General features: G+C 40.1%; 2 protein-coding genes across 2 annotated transcripts; both read right to left on the reverse strand.

The window, feature by feature from the left end:
• Positions 1-4,061: 4,061 nt before the first annotated feature.
• Positions 4,062-8,110, reverse strand: hoxb5a (homeobox B5a). The gene is given in 3 exon segments (XM_024390060.2): positions 4,062-6,631; positions 7,353-7,598; positions 7,601-8,110. Coding segments are annotated over 3 exon segments (828 nt in total). The 5' UTR covers positions 7,935-8,110; the 3' UTR covers positions 4,062-6,383.
• A 1,946-nt stretch (positions 8,111-10,056) lies between these two features.
• On the reverse strand, positions 10,057-13,473 carry hoxb6a (homeobox B6a). The gene is made up of 2 exons (XM_024390062.2): positions 12,301-13,473; positions 10,057-10,929 (listed from the first exon to the last, which is right to left on the reverse strand). Exons 1-2 carry the CDS (start codon positions 12,725-12,727, stop codon positions 10,673-10,675), a joined length of 684 nt encoding a protein of 227 aa, XP_024245830.2. The 5' UTR covers positions 12,728-13,473; the 3' UTR covers positions 10,057-10,672.
• Positions 13,474-16,889: the final 3,416 nt, after the last annotated feature.

Consider the following 16,889-nt stretch of genomic DNA (forward strand, 5'->3'; position numbering starts at 1 on the left):
TTTCAAATGGTCGAAGCGCTGGGTGGGTGGAAGATAAGCGGGCTTTACAACTCTCTCTTGTGGCTATGAACTTGGTCTAAAGCGGGCTCTGCTGGCGATGGGAGAGAGTTGCATTTAAAGTGAATATTCCTTGGCACAGATCTAATTGTGTAAAAATAACTACAAGGGGAAGACATCCAGCTTTTTGTGATTGTGGTTTAAGGCCTACTCCGGAAAATATTTAGCCTGATGAAGATATGCACCATGCGTAAAATTGAGATAAAAATAAGATATGAAACATATTAAGTTGTATAAGTATTTTTGAAAAGAGGTTGTTGGTGGATGGTTGGATTATGGTGAAGTGGTTTTCGAGGAAGAATAAGATCACCAAAGTTAACTAAACTTTATTGGAAAATACTTTGTAAATGCTGACATCAAATGGTAAAAGTGTGAGATTCGATATGTATTCACATGAAACGGTCCTGTATATCGTACGTGTCTTTCACACATTACATTTTGATCAATAATGGTCCACTTTCATTGTTAAACTATAATAACAATAATAATAATTATTGTATAGATAGAATTGAAAGACGCAAACCATTAACAACTAGTTTAAAAGTGAAATAAATGTTACACATCTGCAATATGCAAAAAAAAATCACATACATAGGCCTACATAAGAATTTAAAAAGTTGCACAAATATAACTTAGCGGTTTCTGGATGAATTAATAGCCCTTGAAGGGAATATGTTGAAGTAATGAAATGATGTACAGATTCCCTTTCCTCCAGTTATCACTAAACTTCAACATGCATGGAATACATATCCAATATAGGTGATATACAACCTCAAATATTTGCAGGAGGGTGATCCCCTCCTGCAACGTGGGGCGGCAGGGTAGCCTAGTGGTTAGAGCGTTGGACTAGTAACCAAAAGGTTGCAAGTTCAAACCCCTTAGCTGACAAGGTACAAATCTGTCGTTTTGCCCCTGAACAGGCAGTTAACCCACTGTTCCTAGGCCGTCATTGAAAATAAGAATTTGTTCTTAACTGACTTGCCTGGTTAAATAAAGGTAAAAATAAATAAATACCCTTATCATAAATCTTAGCGAATATTAACAAGGATTTGGCGTTATCAAGTTCTTATCTCAACGCAAGGAATATCAGATTTGCTCAGCCTGCAATTGCAAACAGATTTATAGTAGTACTCAGCGCGTTTCCGTTGAAGTCATCTCTCAAACCTGGAGACTACATGCCACCCCCCCCCACCCCCACCTACTTCACCCTGAGAATCGGATACAGAAGCGGGTAAACAATAGGTAAATAAGAACAACTTTGTTCATTCCTTTTCCCCCTGTCGGTGGGTAAACATGGTACTTGATGGGCTTGCTGTAATGTGGTTGCGCCTGCGCACTCAGAGCTCGCTTTGCATCGCTCGTCTGCTGACCTCGCGGTGACACCCTATGTATTATGGATGAGATATGCGCCCAGATTACCCCTATCAATATGCAAAACACATTACGCGGTTTCAAATGGCAATTTAAACGTTCGAAATTGTGGCACACGAATGTTCCATGTCCTCCATCGAAAAGACCGGAAAGATTTTGAGGTTTTTGTGAAACCAAATAACAGTAGAGACACAGACAAAAGGGAAAGTCAAATTCCATTAACAAGTTTCAGTCATAATTCAAGATTATTTAGGTCAGTCATGTTCTCTTTAAACTCAAATGAAATTGACTATATACACGCCTCAAGTTGAAAGGACTGCAAAAGACCAAGGCTTGTGACACACATCTTAGAATTTCTGTTAAAACCACAATATATTTTTTCATACCCATTTACCGATACGCTTCTCTCTGCTCTCTCATGTTGTGCCTACACATAACCAAAACACACCCCACACGTAAAAGCACACACACCTTGCAATGAAAAAACTGTCGCCTAGTTACTCACCCACACATCTACAAACTTTTATGCTCATGCTAAGCCTCTGACTGTTCAAAAAGTACATGTAGCCTACTTAAACGGGAAACGGATGATGAAAAAACTAAGTCGTCGACATCGTGGGGGTCTAGGTCGGTGAACCCGTTGGACAACTTTGAAGAGGAAAAAATGCATAAGTCGCGCACTACTTCTGTGACCGGCTGAGGCCTCTGGCCAGAGCCCTCCCGACTGTTGGCTATCATTATAATAAGGAAGCCAATGAAAAATGAAATGGAAGCCCTAACCTCTCCTCGCGACCAGAGTTTCGCCTTCCTGTTTACTGGCTGGAACTTCCTCGGTCTGTTACGCGCTCACACACACACACATATATATACACACACATATACATATACACACAACACACCACGAGCCAAGAGTAAAATACACCGGAAACCCAATATTCATTTTTAAATATATAAATAGGACGTTGTAGGATTGAGAGTTTTAAAAAAACACATGAACTAGGCCTAAGATCCCACTGGACAATATTGGATTCTCAAATTGTCTACGGTATGGGATGCTTCCCAACAGCTGAATATATGATTGTTGATTTTGACAATATTTGTGAAAAGAGAGAGTGAAATTAAATGTAGTCTCAGTGAAAATAATCTGATATTTACGAACCTAATTGGCAATCGTTATTGTAATATAGGTATTCTTGTGAAACTAAACATTAATAACGTGTTTACATCGGTCTGCTCATATTCGTCCTATGAATAGAAGTTTAAATAGGGCTCATGAAGAAGCCTATAGTGGATTTTCCATTTTCCGAATATCAAATGCAAAAGTTGCCATTAGAATATAAAACCCATATCCTTGTTAATTAATTTAGGCCTGTCATGAATATGAACAATGCTAAACAAAACTGTTGATTCTGAATAACTTTCCTGGTAAATATTCCACTGCGTAAAGATGTTTTTTCCTAATATTTTGCATTATAATGCATGCACAACTGTCCTTACAAACAAGAACTGTTCAGATGGTTGAAAATACTGGAAGAGGGGCCAGTCGTCCCCATATTGAAAATACATTGGGATAGATCTGAGAGAAAATAATTAATGACAGTTGGAGATCTGTAGACGAGTTCTGAGGAACTTCCGAAATAAAATCCCTCCCTATTAGCAGCCGTTGATTCGCTAGCCTATCTCCGTTGCGGTTGCCCCCTGCTTTGGGTAGACTACATAGCTATTCATTGTTAAAATAATGACGTCTGTATCCTCTGTTTTTTGAACGACAGTAACTGCCAGAGATTCCACGATAAAGATCTTTACACAAGGACATGTAATGATTTAGAGTTTAAAGTTTACAAATGAGTTCAGCTGCAGTTGGTCTCAAATGTAAGTGTCACGTTGACACAACTATTAAACAATTGACATGATTTAATCATACGTCATACAGAGATGCCATTTCCATGGTATTGAATATATCTCAAGGACTTTAACTCAAGGCTTTGTTCCTCGAAATAGTCCTGCCTACATGGAGATTTTGATACAGGGGTCGAATGTGAATGTTCGCATCCAGTTTTGTTGTTCACACCCTCCCTGCTTGAAAATACTTGGGCAGGGTACAAACAAAGATTTGCTTGTGCCTCTAGGACGCATATCATTATTGTGTGTGTGTGTGGGGGGGGGACATTTTCTGATTGCTGGTATTGATATCCATTCCACACACTAAACCAGTGTGCGTAAAAGTGTGCGTAAAAGTGTGGGTAAAAGTGTGGTTAAAAGTGTGGGTAAAAGTGTGGGTAAAAGTAATCTATTGCCAACTGGATAATCACAAAAGCATATCTGATTCTCAAATCAGACAGGTAGAAACAATGCACAACCATAATCACGCATATTACACTCATATTCATAAATCATCTTTGAACTTTTTCTTTCTGTTCACAGCTCTATACTGTCTAAGGACCCATCGCCATGACCGTCGAGTAGCCTATGCTGTAATCTGTTTGTGGCTGAAGCAACTCCACTCCAGGTTACCAAGCACCTTAACGCCTTAGCTTTTTAAAAATTAATTCATTATGAGATTATTGACAAGAAATTTCAATCATTTTGAATATCTAATCACAATACTTTCAAATCAAGATGTCAAAAGTGTATACTACAACAGAACTTTATTTCATAGATGCAAAATGACAATAAAAAACGACAGGCTATATGTCTAAGTAACTTCCCTCAACAGTAGAGTCTACATGAATTCCCTCAGAGGCAGAGGTCAAGGTTTGTATAGTTACATCCACAAATACACAACTAAAGCATTTTCAACAAGCACACATAAACACATGTATCTGTGACGCCTGTATCACATGTCCCCACACATAGCAGATAGGCCTAACTAAAATACCCGAAATATAGGAAGTTCCAGAGAATCAGCACCATATTAATACCACTGTTGAGAGTCAAATAAATTACAGTCATTACAAACGATGCCTCCCCTCTTCTTCCCCCCTTGTCCCTAGGCCTAACCACCAGCCAAATCAGCCTTAAAACTGGACTTACTGTGCAGTTGGTGCAGTCATACAGTCCACGGGCTACATTTCCCGCATTGAAATGGTTCGAACTGGAGCGCTGACATTGTGTGTACCAGACAAGGGCATGGCAGTGGCCTACTACAGAGCTCTTGTCTAACTACTGACCCTTTAGAATCCCTCGGAAGCAGTTAAACCGTCACTTGCATTCTAGAATGTGAAATATATATTGTCAACTCCCCAAAACCATAAAACTAACTTTATGGACCCCACGTGACTTTTGAGAGCCAGTAAGGGGTATCTGTCGGTGGCCTTGGGCGATTTTTACGATCTAACTTCAAGATAAAACCCTCATCCGTTTGACATGTAAATGTCATAGCTTCTTTTGTATAGTTTGGCCAAAGGGGAAAGCAAATTTTCAAAACGCAATTGGCCAGGCAGCGCCGGGCAGATGGGGCTTTTTGGCAGGACCTTTACTCGGCTCTAAAAAGTAGCATAGGACCAGAAACAACGGTTGAGAACCCACCGGTAAGTTTGAAAGTTCAGTGCTTGTTTACTGAAAGTGAGACGTAAACTAATTTGTACAGGAGGGGCACCGTTTAACAATGAGGAAATCATTACAGAAAAGTGCCCAATTCGTTAATGTTTTTGGATGTCAACGTTTGTCAACAAGAGATGGGCCAAGAGTGTGTGCTCGGTGTGTATTTTAGTTGAGTTTCAGTTGTTTTTGTCGTTGGGATTGCCACATGTCCCTTTGGTTGCATTTTAAACATGGAATAGTGACTGCAGTAGTGGCTATGTCCTTTTGCGTAATGCGTATCTGCGATTGTTCCATTTATGACTTAACTAACTCCAGCCTATCATTTGGCCGACTGCATTTGTGGAAGACATATTCCCGAAGTATTTTGATAAGGTTTTGAGACGAATTGACAGCTGATGTCGTACAAAACAGGATACATGTCCACCAGGTTTGGACAGTGGGTAGACAGGGGTTCTGGGAGATGCGTGTTTGACCCCAGCTGGGTCGTTTGTGAGGTAGGCAGGGGGTACAGAATTACAAGCAGTGTGTTCGAGGGGTTTGGTCTGAGTATGAGGAACTTTATTTTGTACTCCAAGGTAAGCTACAAACAAATACAAAAAGCTTATTGGCAGAATGCTTACAGGCAGTCCGACATGACAATTGTCATTTTCCCCCACACACTTGTCATTCACTCTGCCCAATACAAATAGCCAATTGGTCACATGAAAAATGTCTAATATATACATCCTTTCTGGAACATAAGCATGATCCAATAATATACAATTACATTTGGAATATAACTATACAAACGTATGAACGGATTCAGGAATTCTAGTCAAGATTTTGTATATACAAGTTTCCTTTTTTCAAAAAATAAATGAGTAATTTAAACACATGACAAAAATCCAAAGAAATGATTCAAACAATGGTATGAAAACATGAAGGTGATCATATATAACACACCGTGACTCCTGCTAAAGCAATACAGGGGCCTGTCTAAAATAGCTTAACTTCATGTTTGGGCAGAGGAGTCTCTAAAGATGTAAACTCGTAAAGTATGTTCGTTATAGTTTGTAAATAAGTTATAACATTTAAGAGCTCACATGCCAACTTTCAAGAAAGCAGTAACATAGCACTTGACACATAAACGATATTTATAACAATAACAACGGGCGGCATTGATAGCTATTTTTCTTTTTTCCCCCTCCAAACAATAATCACTGTTGTATTAAAAAGACAACAACATATGAATATGAATATGAACTGTTTTTTATAGAAGCAGTACCACAGTATAAGTTAAGTTGCCCTAAAACATCAACAACATGCCAAAAGATGCCGCGTTGTACAGTACTCAGTTATAGTGTTTTTAAAAACTATTTTGAATGTGTATATTCTTTTCACCCCACGTAGTGTATTATTTACTTGCGTGACGTCTATGGCTGGAAAGCGTTACCTGCAGTAGCCAGACTCATGCTCTTCAGTTTATTGTCCTTTTTCCATTTCATCCTTCGGTTTTGGAACCAGATCTTTATTTGCCGTTCTGAGAGGCACAGCGCGTGGGCTATCTCTATTCTCCTCCTCCGGGTAAGGTACCTATTGAAATGGAACTCCTTTTCCAGCTCTAGCGTCTGATAGCGAGTGTATGCTGTTCGGGCCCTTTTGCCGTCTGGTCCAGTCATATCTGAATAGCATGGATAAAACGCAAGGGGATAAACATTAACGAGAAAGAACCACCAAAAGCATTACACAAGCAAATACTCAATAACTTTGAACAGCACACGTTTGTAAACACAACACACGCCCGAGTCCACCGATATAGGCAACGGCTATCACTGCACATAAAACTACCCCAAATGGTGTTTACACGCCTCATCCATCCGGCTGTATTAGGTTATTTAAAAAACAAACATTTTAGGCTATCAATGAATTCCTTTCACTGGGCATCTTATTCCCGATTACAAAGAACATGCTTGGTTACAACAGTAGTATTTTCTTTTCCTGAATAGCCACTGTCCTTAATAATAATACATCCCTCAACTTCTTGCACTCTTTTTTCCCCTCTACTGGCTTTCTCCGTTCTCCACATTTTATTGCCGTTTTACTCCCACCCTGCAGTAATAAAGTTCCCACACGTAATAAAGCTTAACTTTTCAAAGGAACAACAACTTTTAAGTCTTCCTGCCGTTTTGCCCTCTCTCTCTCTCTCACCCCGTTCCATTCTCTAGCCCTCGGTTTGCGAGGCTTACCCTCTTGACAGATTTATGGTGCTTTTGTGGAATTTGCTCAAATAAAGGCACCATCAGGAGCAACAAGAGGAAACGCTAACGGATAAAACGAACACACAAAACACAACCTTTCTGATATCAAAATAAGTACAGATAGACATCACGTAGGCTATATACCATGGCTAATGTGCAGTTTCCGCATCCAAGGGAATATCTGTGGTGCTTGGCCATCGCTCGATGCCGTGGTGGTGGAGGTTGCAGTGGACTCTTGCTTCTGCTGCGTCCGGGCGGCGGGGTTGGCGCTGGCTCTATGGGTGCCCTCCTCGGTCTCGGAGGAAGCGCTCACCTCGTCTATTTCAGTGAAATGTGTGGTGTTGGTGAGGTTACTTCCCGTCGTGCAGGCGCTCTGGTCGGAAGGGGCGAGGAGCATTTGGGTCCCAGACTCTCGCTGTTGGAGCACGGCAGCGGCTCCGGGGACGCCAGCGAGCAGCTTGACGGCTGCCTGAACCGCGTCTCCGGAGCGGGAGACTGGAAACCCCGGGAGTTATCCCCAACAGCCCCAAAGTGGCCCGTATTGGATGAACGATTGACGGTCAGGTCCATCCCATTGTAGTTGTAGCCGTAAGAGCCCGAATGCATGGTGCTGGAGTCCCTGTACGAGGCGTTCATAGCGCTGCTGCTAGTTCCATAATTTAGTAACTGATAGTCGGGGCCATTTGGGTAGCGCCCTGAGAACGAGTTTACAAAGTAAGAGCTCATTTAGGTTGTTTTAGAGGGCTTGATTTGTAGATCTTGGTCGTTATAACGCTGTGCTTCACGATTTATGATGTATTAATGAATTATAGCAATGCACTGTACTTCGTTTTTGCTATGTATGCGGCCAAATATGGGGGTGGGGGTGCGTTTGAGAATCACGTGCTTTTGTTGACCAGTCGTAAATTCTCACTGATGACTTCAAGAGGTAATTCATGCTCTATGGTTACAAATGATGACGAGATGGGAGTCGTTAGACTCAAGTCAACGTGTGCCTCCCCATTGCAGGGTTGTGCTCCGTGTTGGCAGAGAGCGTCACCTACTGGGAATTTAATTTAATGCACTAAAGAAGGACTTTAGAGAAGGAGTTCTAGTTATGATCTAGGTCTCTTTTCGGAAAGAATAAAAATGATTTGTTACCCCATAACTTTCTTTATCGGTTGATGTGATCGCAGTATCATTTTGCGTCTTTGCTAACCTTTTCTATGGGAAAAAAAGTGGGCTCGTGGCAATAAATGCACCATTAATAACTGAATATTAATACAGTAGACCAACACACTACAGCTAATAACGTTTATAGCTATGATGCCGATTTTAGAGTCATGTTCATTCTACCATGCTCAGGGGAAGTGTCTCGTAAGATTTTAGTCACACTGGCTCTCCATCATAGATAATAATAATAATAATAATAATAATAATAATAATAATAATAAATAAAAATAATAATAATACCTGATAGATACTGAACACTATGATATTAGTCATATTAATATATAATTCCCTTTTTGTATTATTCATTTGAGGTTAGTCATTTGAGGTTTAGAACATAACACACAATAGGTCTAGACTCTAAAGCGAAGAGTAAACCTTCAGTCTAAGCTAATGGCACACCTGGTAATGTTTCTTACCTGTAAGTAAAATGTCGTCGGTGAGTAGACCTAGCCGTGAAAGGAAATAAAGGTGTTGTTTCGACTTCACATCATTTGTCTATGTATTTTATGCTCTTTTCTAATGCACCACGCATGCAAAGTTTTTGACTGGAAACGTGTCGCTGTTCACGAGAGGAATGCAAAGTCATGATATACGGTAATGACTGATTTATGGTTTGTTGATTGAAAGGCGCAAGTTATTTCATGTGGGCTATGAGTACCATGATATGTAAAACCCCCCTATACACAACACACATTTATGCTTACATATAGACCGGAAAAGGATAGTTGAAATAGTCCAGACTATCTCCAAGGGGAGACAGATTGATACTTATGCATTCTACTTATCCACATATCACACTTGAGGCTATTTTAAGTGTGTGTGCTACTTCTGTAACATGAAGCCTGGAGAATATCAGTCTACTCCAAGCAAAGGCCCACTTCTATAGATTTTGCTGTAGTTCACAAGTAGCCCCTATATGTATTTGTGCTGTTTTCCTTCAAACTCCAAATGACAACACCATGATGTCTTGGCTACTTTATGTGTCATGTACACTGCGGAGGTTGTCGGTTGACAATTTCCAGATCATTTGTGTGTAATTATCTACGAGGGAATACCAGGCCCGAGGGTTCTATTGAATATGAAATGTCACACTGATAGTACCTGGAAAGGGAACGTGGCCATTGAGAGACATGGGGGTCGTGGAATGGACACTTGAGTGTTTGGGTGAGTGTCTGGGCTGACAGGTCAACTTTCTCTCCCAGCCATTAATTCAATCAGCCTCGCAAAGTTTGCTGTCACTGTTTGCCTTAAGTATTCACTTCCTTGGTTCAATTTAAATTCGTGTGTTTCATACACCTGTGAAAGAGCAAACCTTGGTTTATGACCAAGTCAGTGTTTGCTCATACCTTTTTAACTGCAACAGATGGACGGTGCTCGCTTTTTTATGCAGGGCCAAATGGTAGACAGTTCTTTAAAAATACATTTTCCAGAGAGGAATTTAGCTTTCCTATGATTTGCTGTTTCAAAACCTTATCCACAAGTTTTGTTCTGGACATAATTTTGAATTATATAGGCCTATCATTTCACTTCCTGAGCCAAATGTGTTCTAGTCTACATACTGCAAATGGCGTTCTAAGCAGTGACAAAATCTCAAAGACCTGTAAAAAAAAAGACATGCTCGCTCAGACCGTGCAAGACAGGTTGAATAATTATTACATTTTATTGAATGATTTCGTAAGTAGATACCTATTTGTGACAAAACCACAAACATAAACCACGTATAAAATCCATAAAATATAAACTTTTGACCCAGTCTTTTGGTATTTTTGAATTATCAGTAGATCGAGTATGTTCTCCCCATGAAACCATACAACAAGTCAACAAAACAACTAGATCTAGCTGGGTATTTAACAAAATTTTACAAAAGAAATACATTAATTCACCATACAATGAGAATTTCCTTTTATTTCTATACAGTTTAAATATGAACACGAATATGACATATATTTCAAATAGTTTCGTTAAACATGACCAATCATTTTTTGGGCCACATCCGAAATCAAGAGGCAAGCGCACAAAAACACTGTCATTCAGTTACCAGAATCATGATTTTTTTTAAAGAAACATAAAATGACAATAACAATAACAAAAATAGACAGTTAAGTGAACTTCTGGAATGCTACAACAAATTTACCAAACACAACTTTACCGGTGGGAGCTTTGGACATATGAAGGTAGTATCTTCATATGTGTAGGATATCCGAAGATGATGCCATAAGCCATTTTATGCATTTTTTGTCTTCTTCTTTTCTTTACTCTGACCTCTTCTCTTCCTCCTCCTCTCCGCTGGTCTGAGAGGAGTTGATCAGTTTATTCTCCTTTTTCCACTTCATCCTTCTGTTCTGGAACCAAATTTTGATCTGGCGTTCTGTTAGGCACAGTGCGTGCGCGATCTCGATACGGCGCCTCCGGGTAAGGTACCTGTTAAAATGGAACTCTTTCTCCAGCTCGAGCGTCTGGTAGCGGGTGTACGTCTGACGACCCCTTCGACCAGGGTTACCGAAGGTCCCTGTCAAAAGAAAGGGAAGAGAGAGTCAAACATTAACTTGTGTTTATACCACTGATATAGACAGGCTATGTCCGAGGAGAAAGAGCTTGGGGCGAATACCATGACTTGAACTCGTGAGCTTTTGCTGAAGATTTACGCCTTACTGGTAGACATGTGGTGTACAGTAGCAAACAATGATATAATTTCTATAGTCCTAGAAGCTGCCCTTAAATTAGTCCGTAAAAGTGCTGTTTACATCATATTGCACAGGGTTATGTCATATTTTTTTACAAATATGCACGATATTTGAATCATGGGTGTATTTTTGCGCCAAACAATGAGCATTTACATATAAGCAACTGAAATATCATGTTATTTCCTGTTGTTTTTTTCCACACATACAAAAAGATAAGTTATTTAGAGAAGGGGTGTTAGTTTTGACAAGTTTAATAACAACGTATTTTATCTTCATAAACACATTCTAGCCTGCAGTAGGGGCAAACCATGGCGCATCATAACATTAAAGAACAAGGAGCTCTTTATTGATCATCATAATTCTAAGCATTCACTAATTTACCCACACTGCTTCTGGCAAGTCACACACAGCTTCTGCTTAGAGACAGAAAACAATAAAAAGCCTATACAGAAGGGTGCACTTAAAGTGATCATAATTCAAATGTTAGGATATCCAACAGTCAAGGAAGAGTTGCTCTCGCTCACTGTCTATTAAGAGTTGTTTAAGTTTTTTTTTTGTGTGTCGAAACGGAATTCCTCGAATGTAATTTATGGTGCTAATTTATTCCTCTATTGTTGTGTAGTGTGCTTCCCTATCATATGTCATGCCTCGGACATCATTTATAACTGTAACCCATAGCACTGTCATGTATTTGCCTTGTGATACATTTTGAACTTTGTGATAGTGAGAGTCTTTTTGTGGTGAATAACTAAGCACTAATAGCTGGAACCCTGTCAAAAAAACAATACGAGCCATTTTGTGATAAGAACCCATCTTTGATGGAACTGCTGCTCCATTGTTGCCAAGGATGTGTTCGTGTGCCGTGCGATTTTAATCTACAACGTGAATAATGTCAGCCTTGAGGCGATAAGAACCATAATCACAACGGTTTATGGGGAGAAAAAAAAACTGTACTTATGGAGGACTCATCAAAAGTGTACATTTGATTTTGTATAGCATGCTTTGCTTCCTTTACTTTCTGCCTGGGTGTTAAGACACAACCAGAGCGACAATATTTCCCACTGTATGCTCTTCCGGCGCTGTACAGTGCTGCTGCAGGTCACATGTAATAGGCAAGCTCTATGTATCAGCCCAGACAGGCAAAAACCAAAACAAACCGTAAGAAAAAAACAAATGACATGACAATGTGGACTCACCGTTACACGAGTTCATCCTCTGCATCCACGGATAAACGGGCGTCGAGGGCTTCTGGTCCTCGCTGTCCCCGAATATGCTTTTATTTTGCCCCGAGCAGTCCGTCTTGCGATGGTCTTGGCTCAGGACGAGCGAATGTTCCTCTATGCTGGCGAGGGTGCAGGCGGGGTCCTTTTCCCTGTAAAAGCTGGCTGCTGCGTAGTCGCATGCACCGGCGGCGCTGGCCCGGCCATAGGCACCGTTCGCCTGCTGGTAATACGAGGATGGATACGCCTTGTCTTGAACGCTGGTAGCGCCATAGGCAGCACCAGGATAGTGTCTTAAAGGATCAGTGTATCCGGAGGAGTATAACGGTATCTGTCCCAAGAAAGACTCTTGTCCTCCAGGCAGAGTCACTGGAAAAGTTGAGTTTACAAAATAGGAACTCATTGGGAGGGTACAGGTTCTTTTCCTTGGTTTATGATTTGTTGTGTTTTATAGTCCAACTGGTTTAGCTATTAGTAGTTTATCGGAGATTGGGTTTTAGTTGAGGGGGGGCGCTGGGTGGCGATGTGCCAGTGCGGGACAGAGGGAAACCATACCATCTGACCAGGCGCTGACCAATAGCGTGCGTTAGTGTCTGCAAAATAGCACCCTGGAGGGGGGGGCTGTGATTGCATGCGCCGGGGGACCCCAGCGCAAACCCGAGAGCAGGCATTTTTTCTCTTCCATCTCTTTCGCCTTTCTCTCCTTCCAATGAGATTGCACAATACGAATCACACTGGAATTTTAAAGTGGTAAATTGAATACATAGACACTTCTCCCCCTTCTCTTTGGTCTTTGGTGAGCCATATACGGTAAAGGCCCTATTCACTCAAGACAACAAATATGACCCTTCAAATAATCCCACATTTAAAAAGGACTTGAAAACGTAAATCAAATAGAGACGCACCAATGGGAGTTTGAGTTATCTTCTGCATTTGAAATATTTTGTGTTTATATTTTTGGTCGTCTGATTTATTCGCTCAGTACAGTAGATATGTGATGAAATATGTATTCTCCCCTCTTACATCACATTATCATCCCCATTATTTTCATAGCGATTTCCATCCGGGTATTTGACAATATACTTAAAGTATATTTCAACATGCACGTGCTTATTATATTTATTGGCATTTATTGTAATATTCAGCATTACAACAGTTGCCTTCACTGAACAATATTCCTATATTAGCTGAATATGATACAATATTTTGAGAGCCCTGGCTTTTATAAATGTTTAGAGCAAATTAGCTGCCGTACATTAGTCGATATGTTACCATTGGTTGTTTGTTGAACGGCTCTGGCCTACGTTGCGGTATCATACAAGTTCCTTATTACCGCATTTGTCTAGTCTGAGTATGTATTTACATACATGCTGCCCTGACCACATTTCATGCACCGGTTTTTATTTCAAAATTATTGACTGGGAAGGTCATTACGCGTTGTAAAGCTTTAAATGTTTCACTGACTTTTCTACCACGAGTCAAGTCAGGTCTGGATCTGTTTTTCATTTACAAATGGCATTTACAAAATCATAAATTAGCCAGTCCCATAAATAAGTCCGGTCCTCATACAAGTGTTGTCTGTAGAATAGCGCCGGCAGTCTGTGTATTTTTACTTTCATTTTGGTTCCCTTTCAAACCAGGACACAGAGCTTCCTTTGGTTTGGCTTAGTTTTGTGTGAACGGAAAACGTCCATTGTGTGACCATTTGTTAAAGTACACAGAGAAATGGGCCAGTCTAAGTCTCGATTAATAATTAATGAATAATAACTACCATAAGCCATTTTTTTCAGTCTTAACAATGCACATGTTAGCATAACATCTGATGATATGGGGCTATTATTGTGTAAAAACTAACTTTAATGTCTGTTCCTCTGAACCAATTCTCATTTTGCTTTTTTGTCTCGTTGCAGGTCTCCTTATAACTTTACGAACAGCAAGGTAAAGCCAGCTGAAGTACTCTGACTTGGTAACTTTTGTGGACAAAACTGCACTGCAGAAAAGTTGTCTACAAATTGAATGAAAAGCAACACACTGGATACCAATTCATTGAACATTACACAATATATATATGGACTATGACCGGAAATCCAAGTGAAGATGCGTCTGACTGTAGGGAGAAAAAGTTGTGATTTGTTTATACAGACCAGGGAGGAAACACTCGCCTGTCACTTTTTGTCATATTTCCCGGAACTACCTCATAGTCCCCCGAGTTCCGCATGACATATGCATATGTAAGTATGTGCTCTTTTCATGGTCTTGCATTGTTCTGTATATTTGTTTAAGATATAATATATTAATACATGTATGTATATGAGTATGTGTGTGAAACAAAGTCAAGTAGTAATAGGCCTATATTTCCTTGTAAATGTTATATTTTCTACTGTGGATAAAAGGGGGTTTTACGCGCAGCATTTTGATGGAAATAATTGTCTTACAAGTATATTTTGCACGATTAAACATCTCGATTGTTTGTTCTGCTAAGTTAATAACTGCGTATAATGTCAAAAATGCCAATTTTGTCGATTGTAGATCTTCATAGGCCTATCTGTAATCTTGGTGATAATGTAGGCCTTTTATTAAAATACAAGAAAACTGTAAACGAGTTGTAGTGTCTTGTGTTTTGGAGTTGCTTGTTTTATTCACTGGGGAAAGTGTTTTTGTGTTTTATGACTTTATGGGGGCTTGTAAATTCACAGACACGATTGGAATTGAAAACAAGTGGTGGCAGCAGAAGTTATAACAAATGCCCCTGGCTTAGCTCTTACTTTACTGTCATTTTGTTTTAAGTGTTTATTATATAAGTGCACTTAACCTAACCATAACACAAGAAACAATTCAGAAGTATTTAGAACCATTTGACTTTTTCCACTTTTAGCGTGCGTAGACTAATTCATTCGGTTATCGAAAAGAAGCATCTGTTTTTGACACTTCTCCGCCCCATTCTGCTACAGTTGTCATAAACAGTAATCCTACTTTTAACCTTTTTGATTATTGAAAGTGATTATTGTGATGGAAATATTCTACTTTTTAGTCAATTGTATTAAATTAAACCGAGGGTTCACCAGTCTTATACATTTTCATTGCAAACACAGCGACTCTTAACTCTGAAGAAACTCCAGTTCTGCACAAGGCATTCTGCAAGTCTTTACATGCATGACAGTGTGTGGAAATATCGAATTAAACAGAAGTAGATAGCCTAAGTGAATAATGCATGAATTAAAGGTAACTATATAACCATGCTTTTCCGCACACGTTTAGCTTGGAAATGCATAGTTTAACGTTTAGAACTATAATCAAATAGTAGCAAACTAATTATATCAATATTAGCAAATAGTGTTACCGTAGCCTATATAGGCCCATGCAGCATTGTGTGGTTTTAAATCGCGTTGTTTCAACGGTGTTCTATCAAGTGAATTACTTGTACTGGTTAATGATAGACAGGGCAGACCGTTTCTTACATATTTGTTATTGCTCTCCAGAAAGTGACTAGTCCTTCACGGACTTTCAATTCTTGTGAAGTCACTAGACGGTTACCTGATCAGCCTTCAGCCAAAAGCTTTGGACACAGGTTACTCATTAAATATTTCATAGCGTTAGTCTCATAGAGTTTCATACAGGCCTACTGTAGACCTAATTACTTCTAACACATTGTATTGCTAATATTCTGATGTTTTGTCACTTTTAATCATGGCTGTCAGTCAAAATATAGATATTTAGTCATTACTGTATTCTGATATTGTAAAATGCACACTTCAAATGGAAATGATTATGTTGTTGTAACATAGGCAAGACGGCAGGTTGCCTAGTGGTTAGAGCGTTGGACTTGTAACCCGAAAGGTTGCAAGATCGAATCCCTGAGCTGTAAAATTAAATTTGACATTAAAACTAAACAATTAGCCATCTCAATGTAACACACACACGGTACGAAAAAATGTCTCGAGGTGTTTACAAATGACTGCCTTGAGTGTGCGACCGCACTAAACCAAATGAAAACAGTGACCAAGGACAAATCCTGTGCGGTTCCAACACACACACACCTCCCCTGTATCCACCACCACAGCTCCATACCCCTCTCACTGTGTCTCCACTTCAACACGACCCTCACAAATAATAGGGCCAGATTGCATTTATAGCACGGTTGTTTTCTTGGGGAGAGAGCACACAACATCATTTAATACACCAAATGACCAACTAAAGTCAGCCGGGTAATAACAGTGAAAGTTACACTGAGTGAGTGAATCCAGGTTGGCTCTAAACACCCGCCACTACACGCTCCACTCACTGCACAATGCAATAACCTTGGAGCGGTCATCCGCTTACGTCTTGGTGAAGGGCTTTTTAGAAGGGGAGAAGTGGGGGGATGCACGAAATCGAGCCTTAAGGCTTGGGCTTCTGCATGTGTGCCACAAATCTCCCCAAACGCAGACACATCAAAGCGCGGCAACAGCAGCTCGAGAATTTACAACCTCTGCATTCTTTTACGTTTCACTGCCACCGAGCCCAACCCGCCCATTACAGCTTTCCTGTTATCTCCTGCCCCAGCCAGGGCCTCACCGTTTTGTTAC

The sequence above is a fragment of the Oncorhynchus tshawytscha genome, linkage group LG27, assembly GCF_018296145.1.
Source record: "Oncorhynchus tshawytscha isolate Ot180627B linkage group LG27, Otsh_v2.0, whole genome shotgun sequence".
NCBI classification, from domain to species: domain Eukaryota; kingdom Metazoa; phylum Chordata; class Actinopteri; order Salmoniformes; family Salmonidae; genus Oncorhynchus; species Oncorhynchus tshawytscha.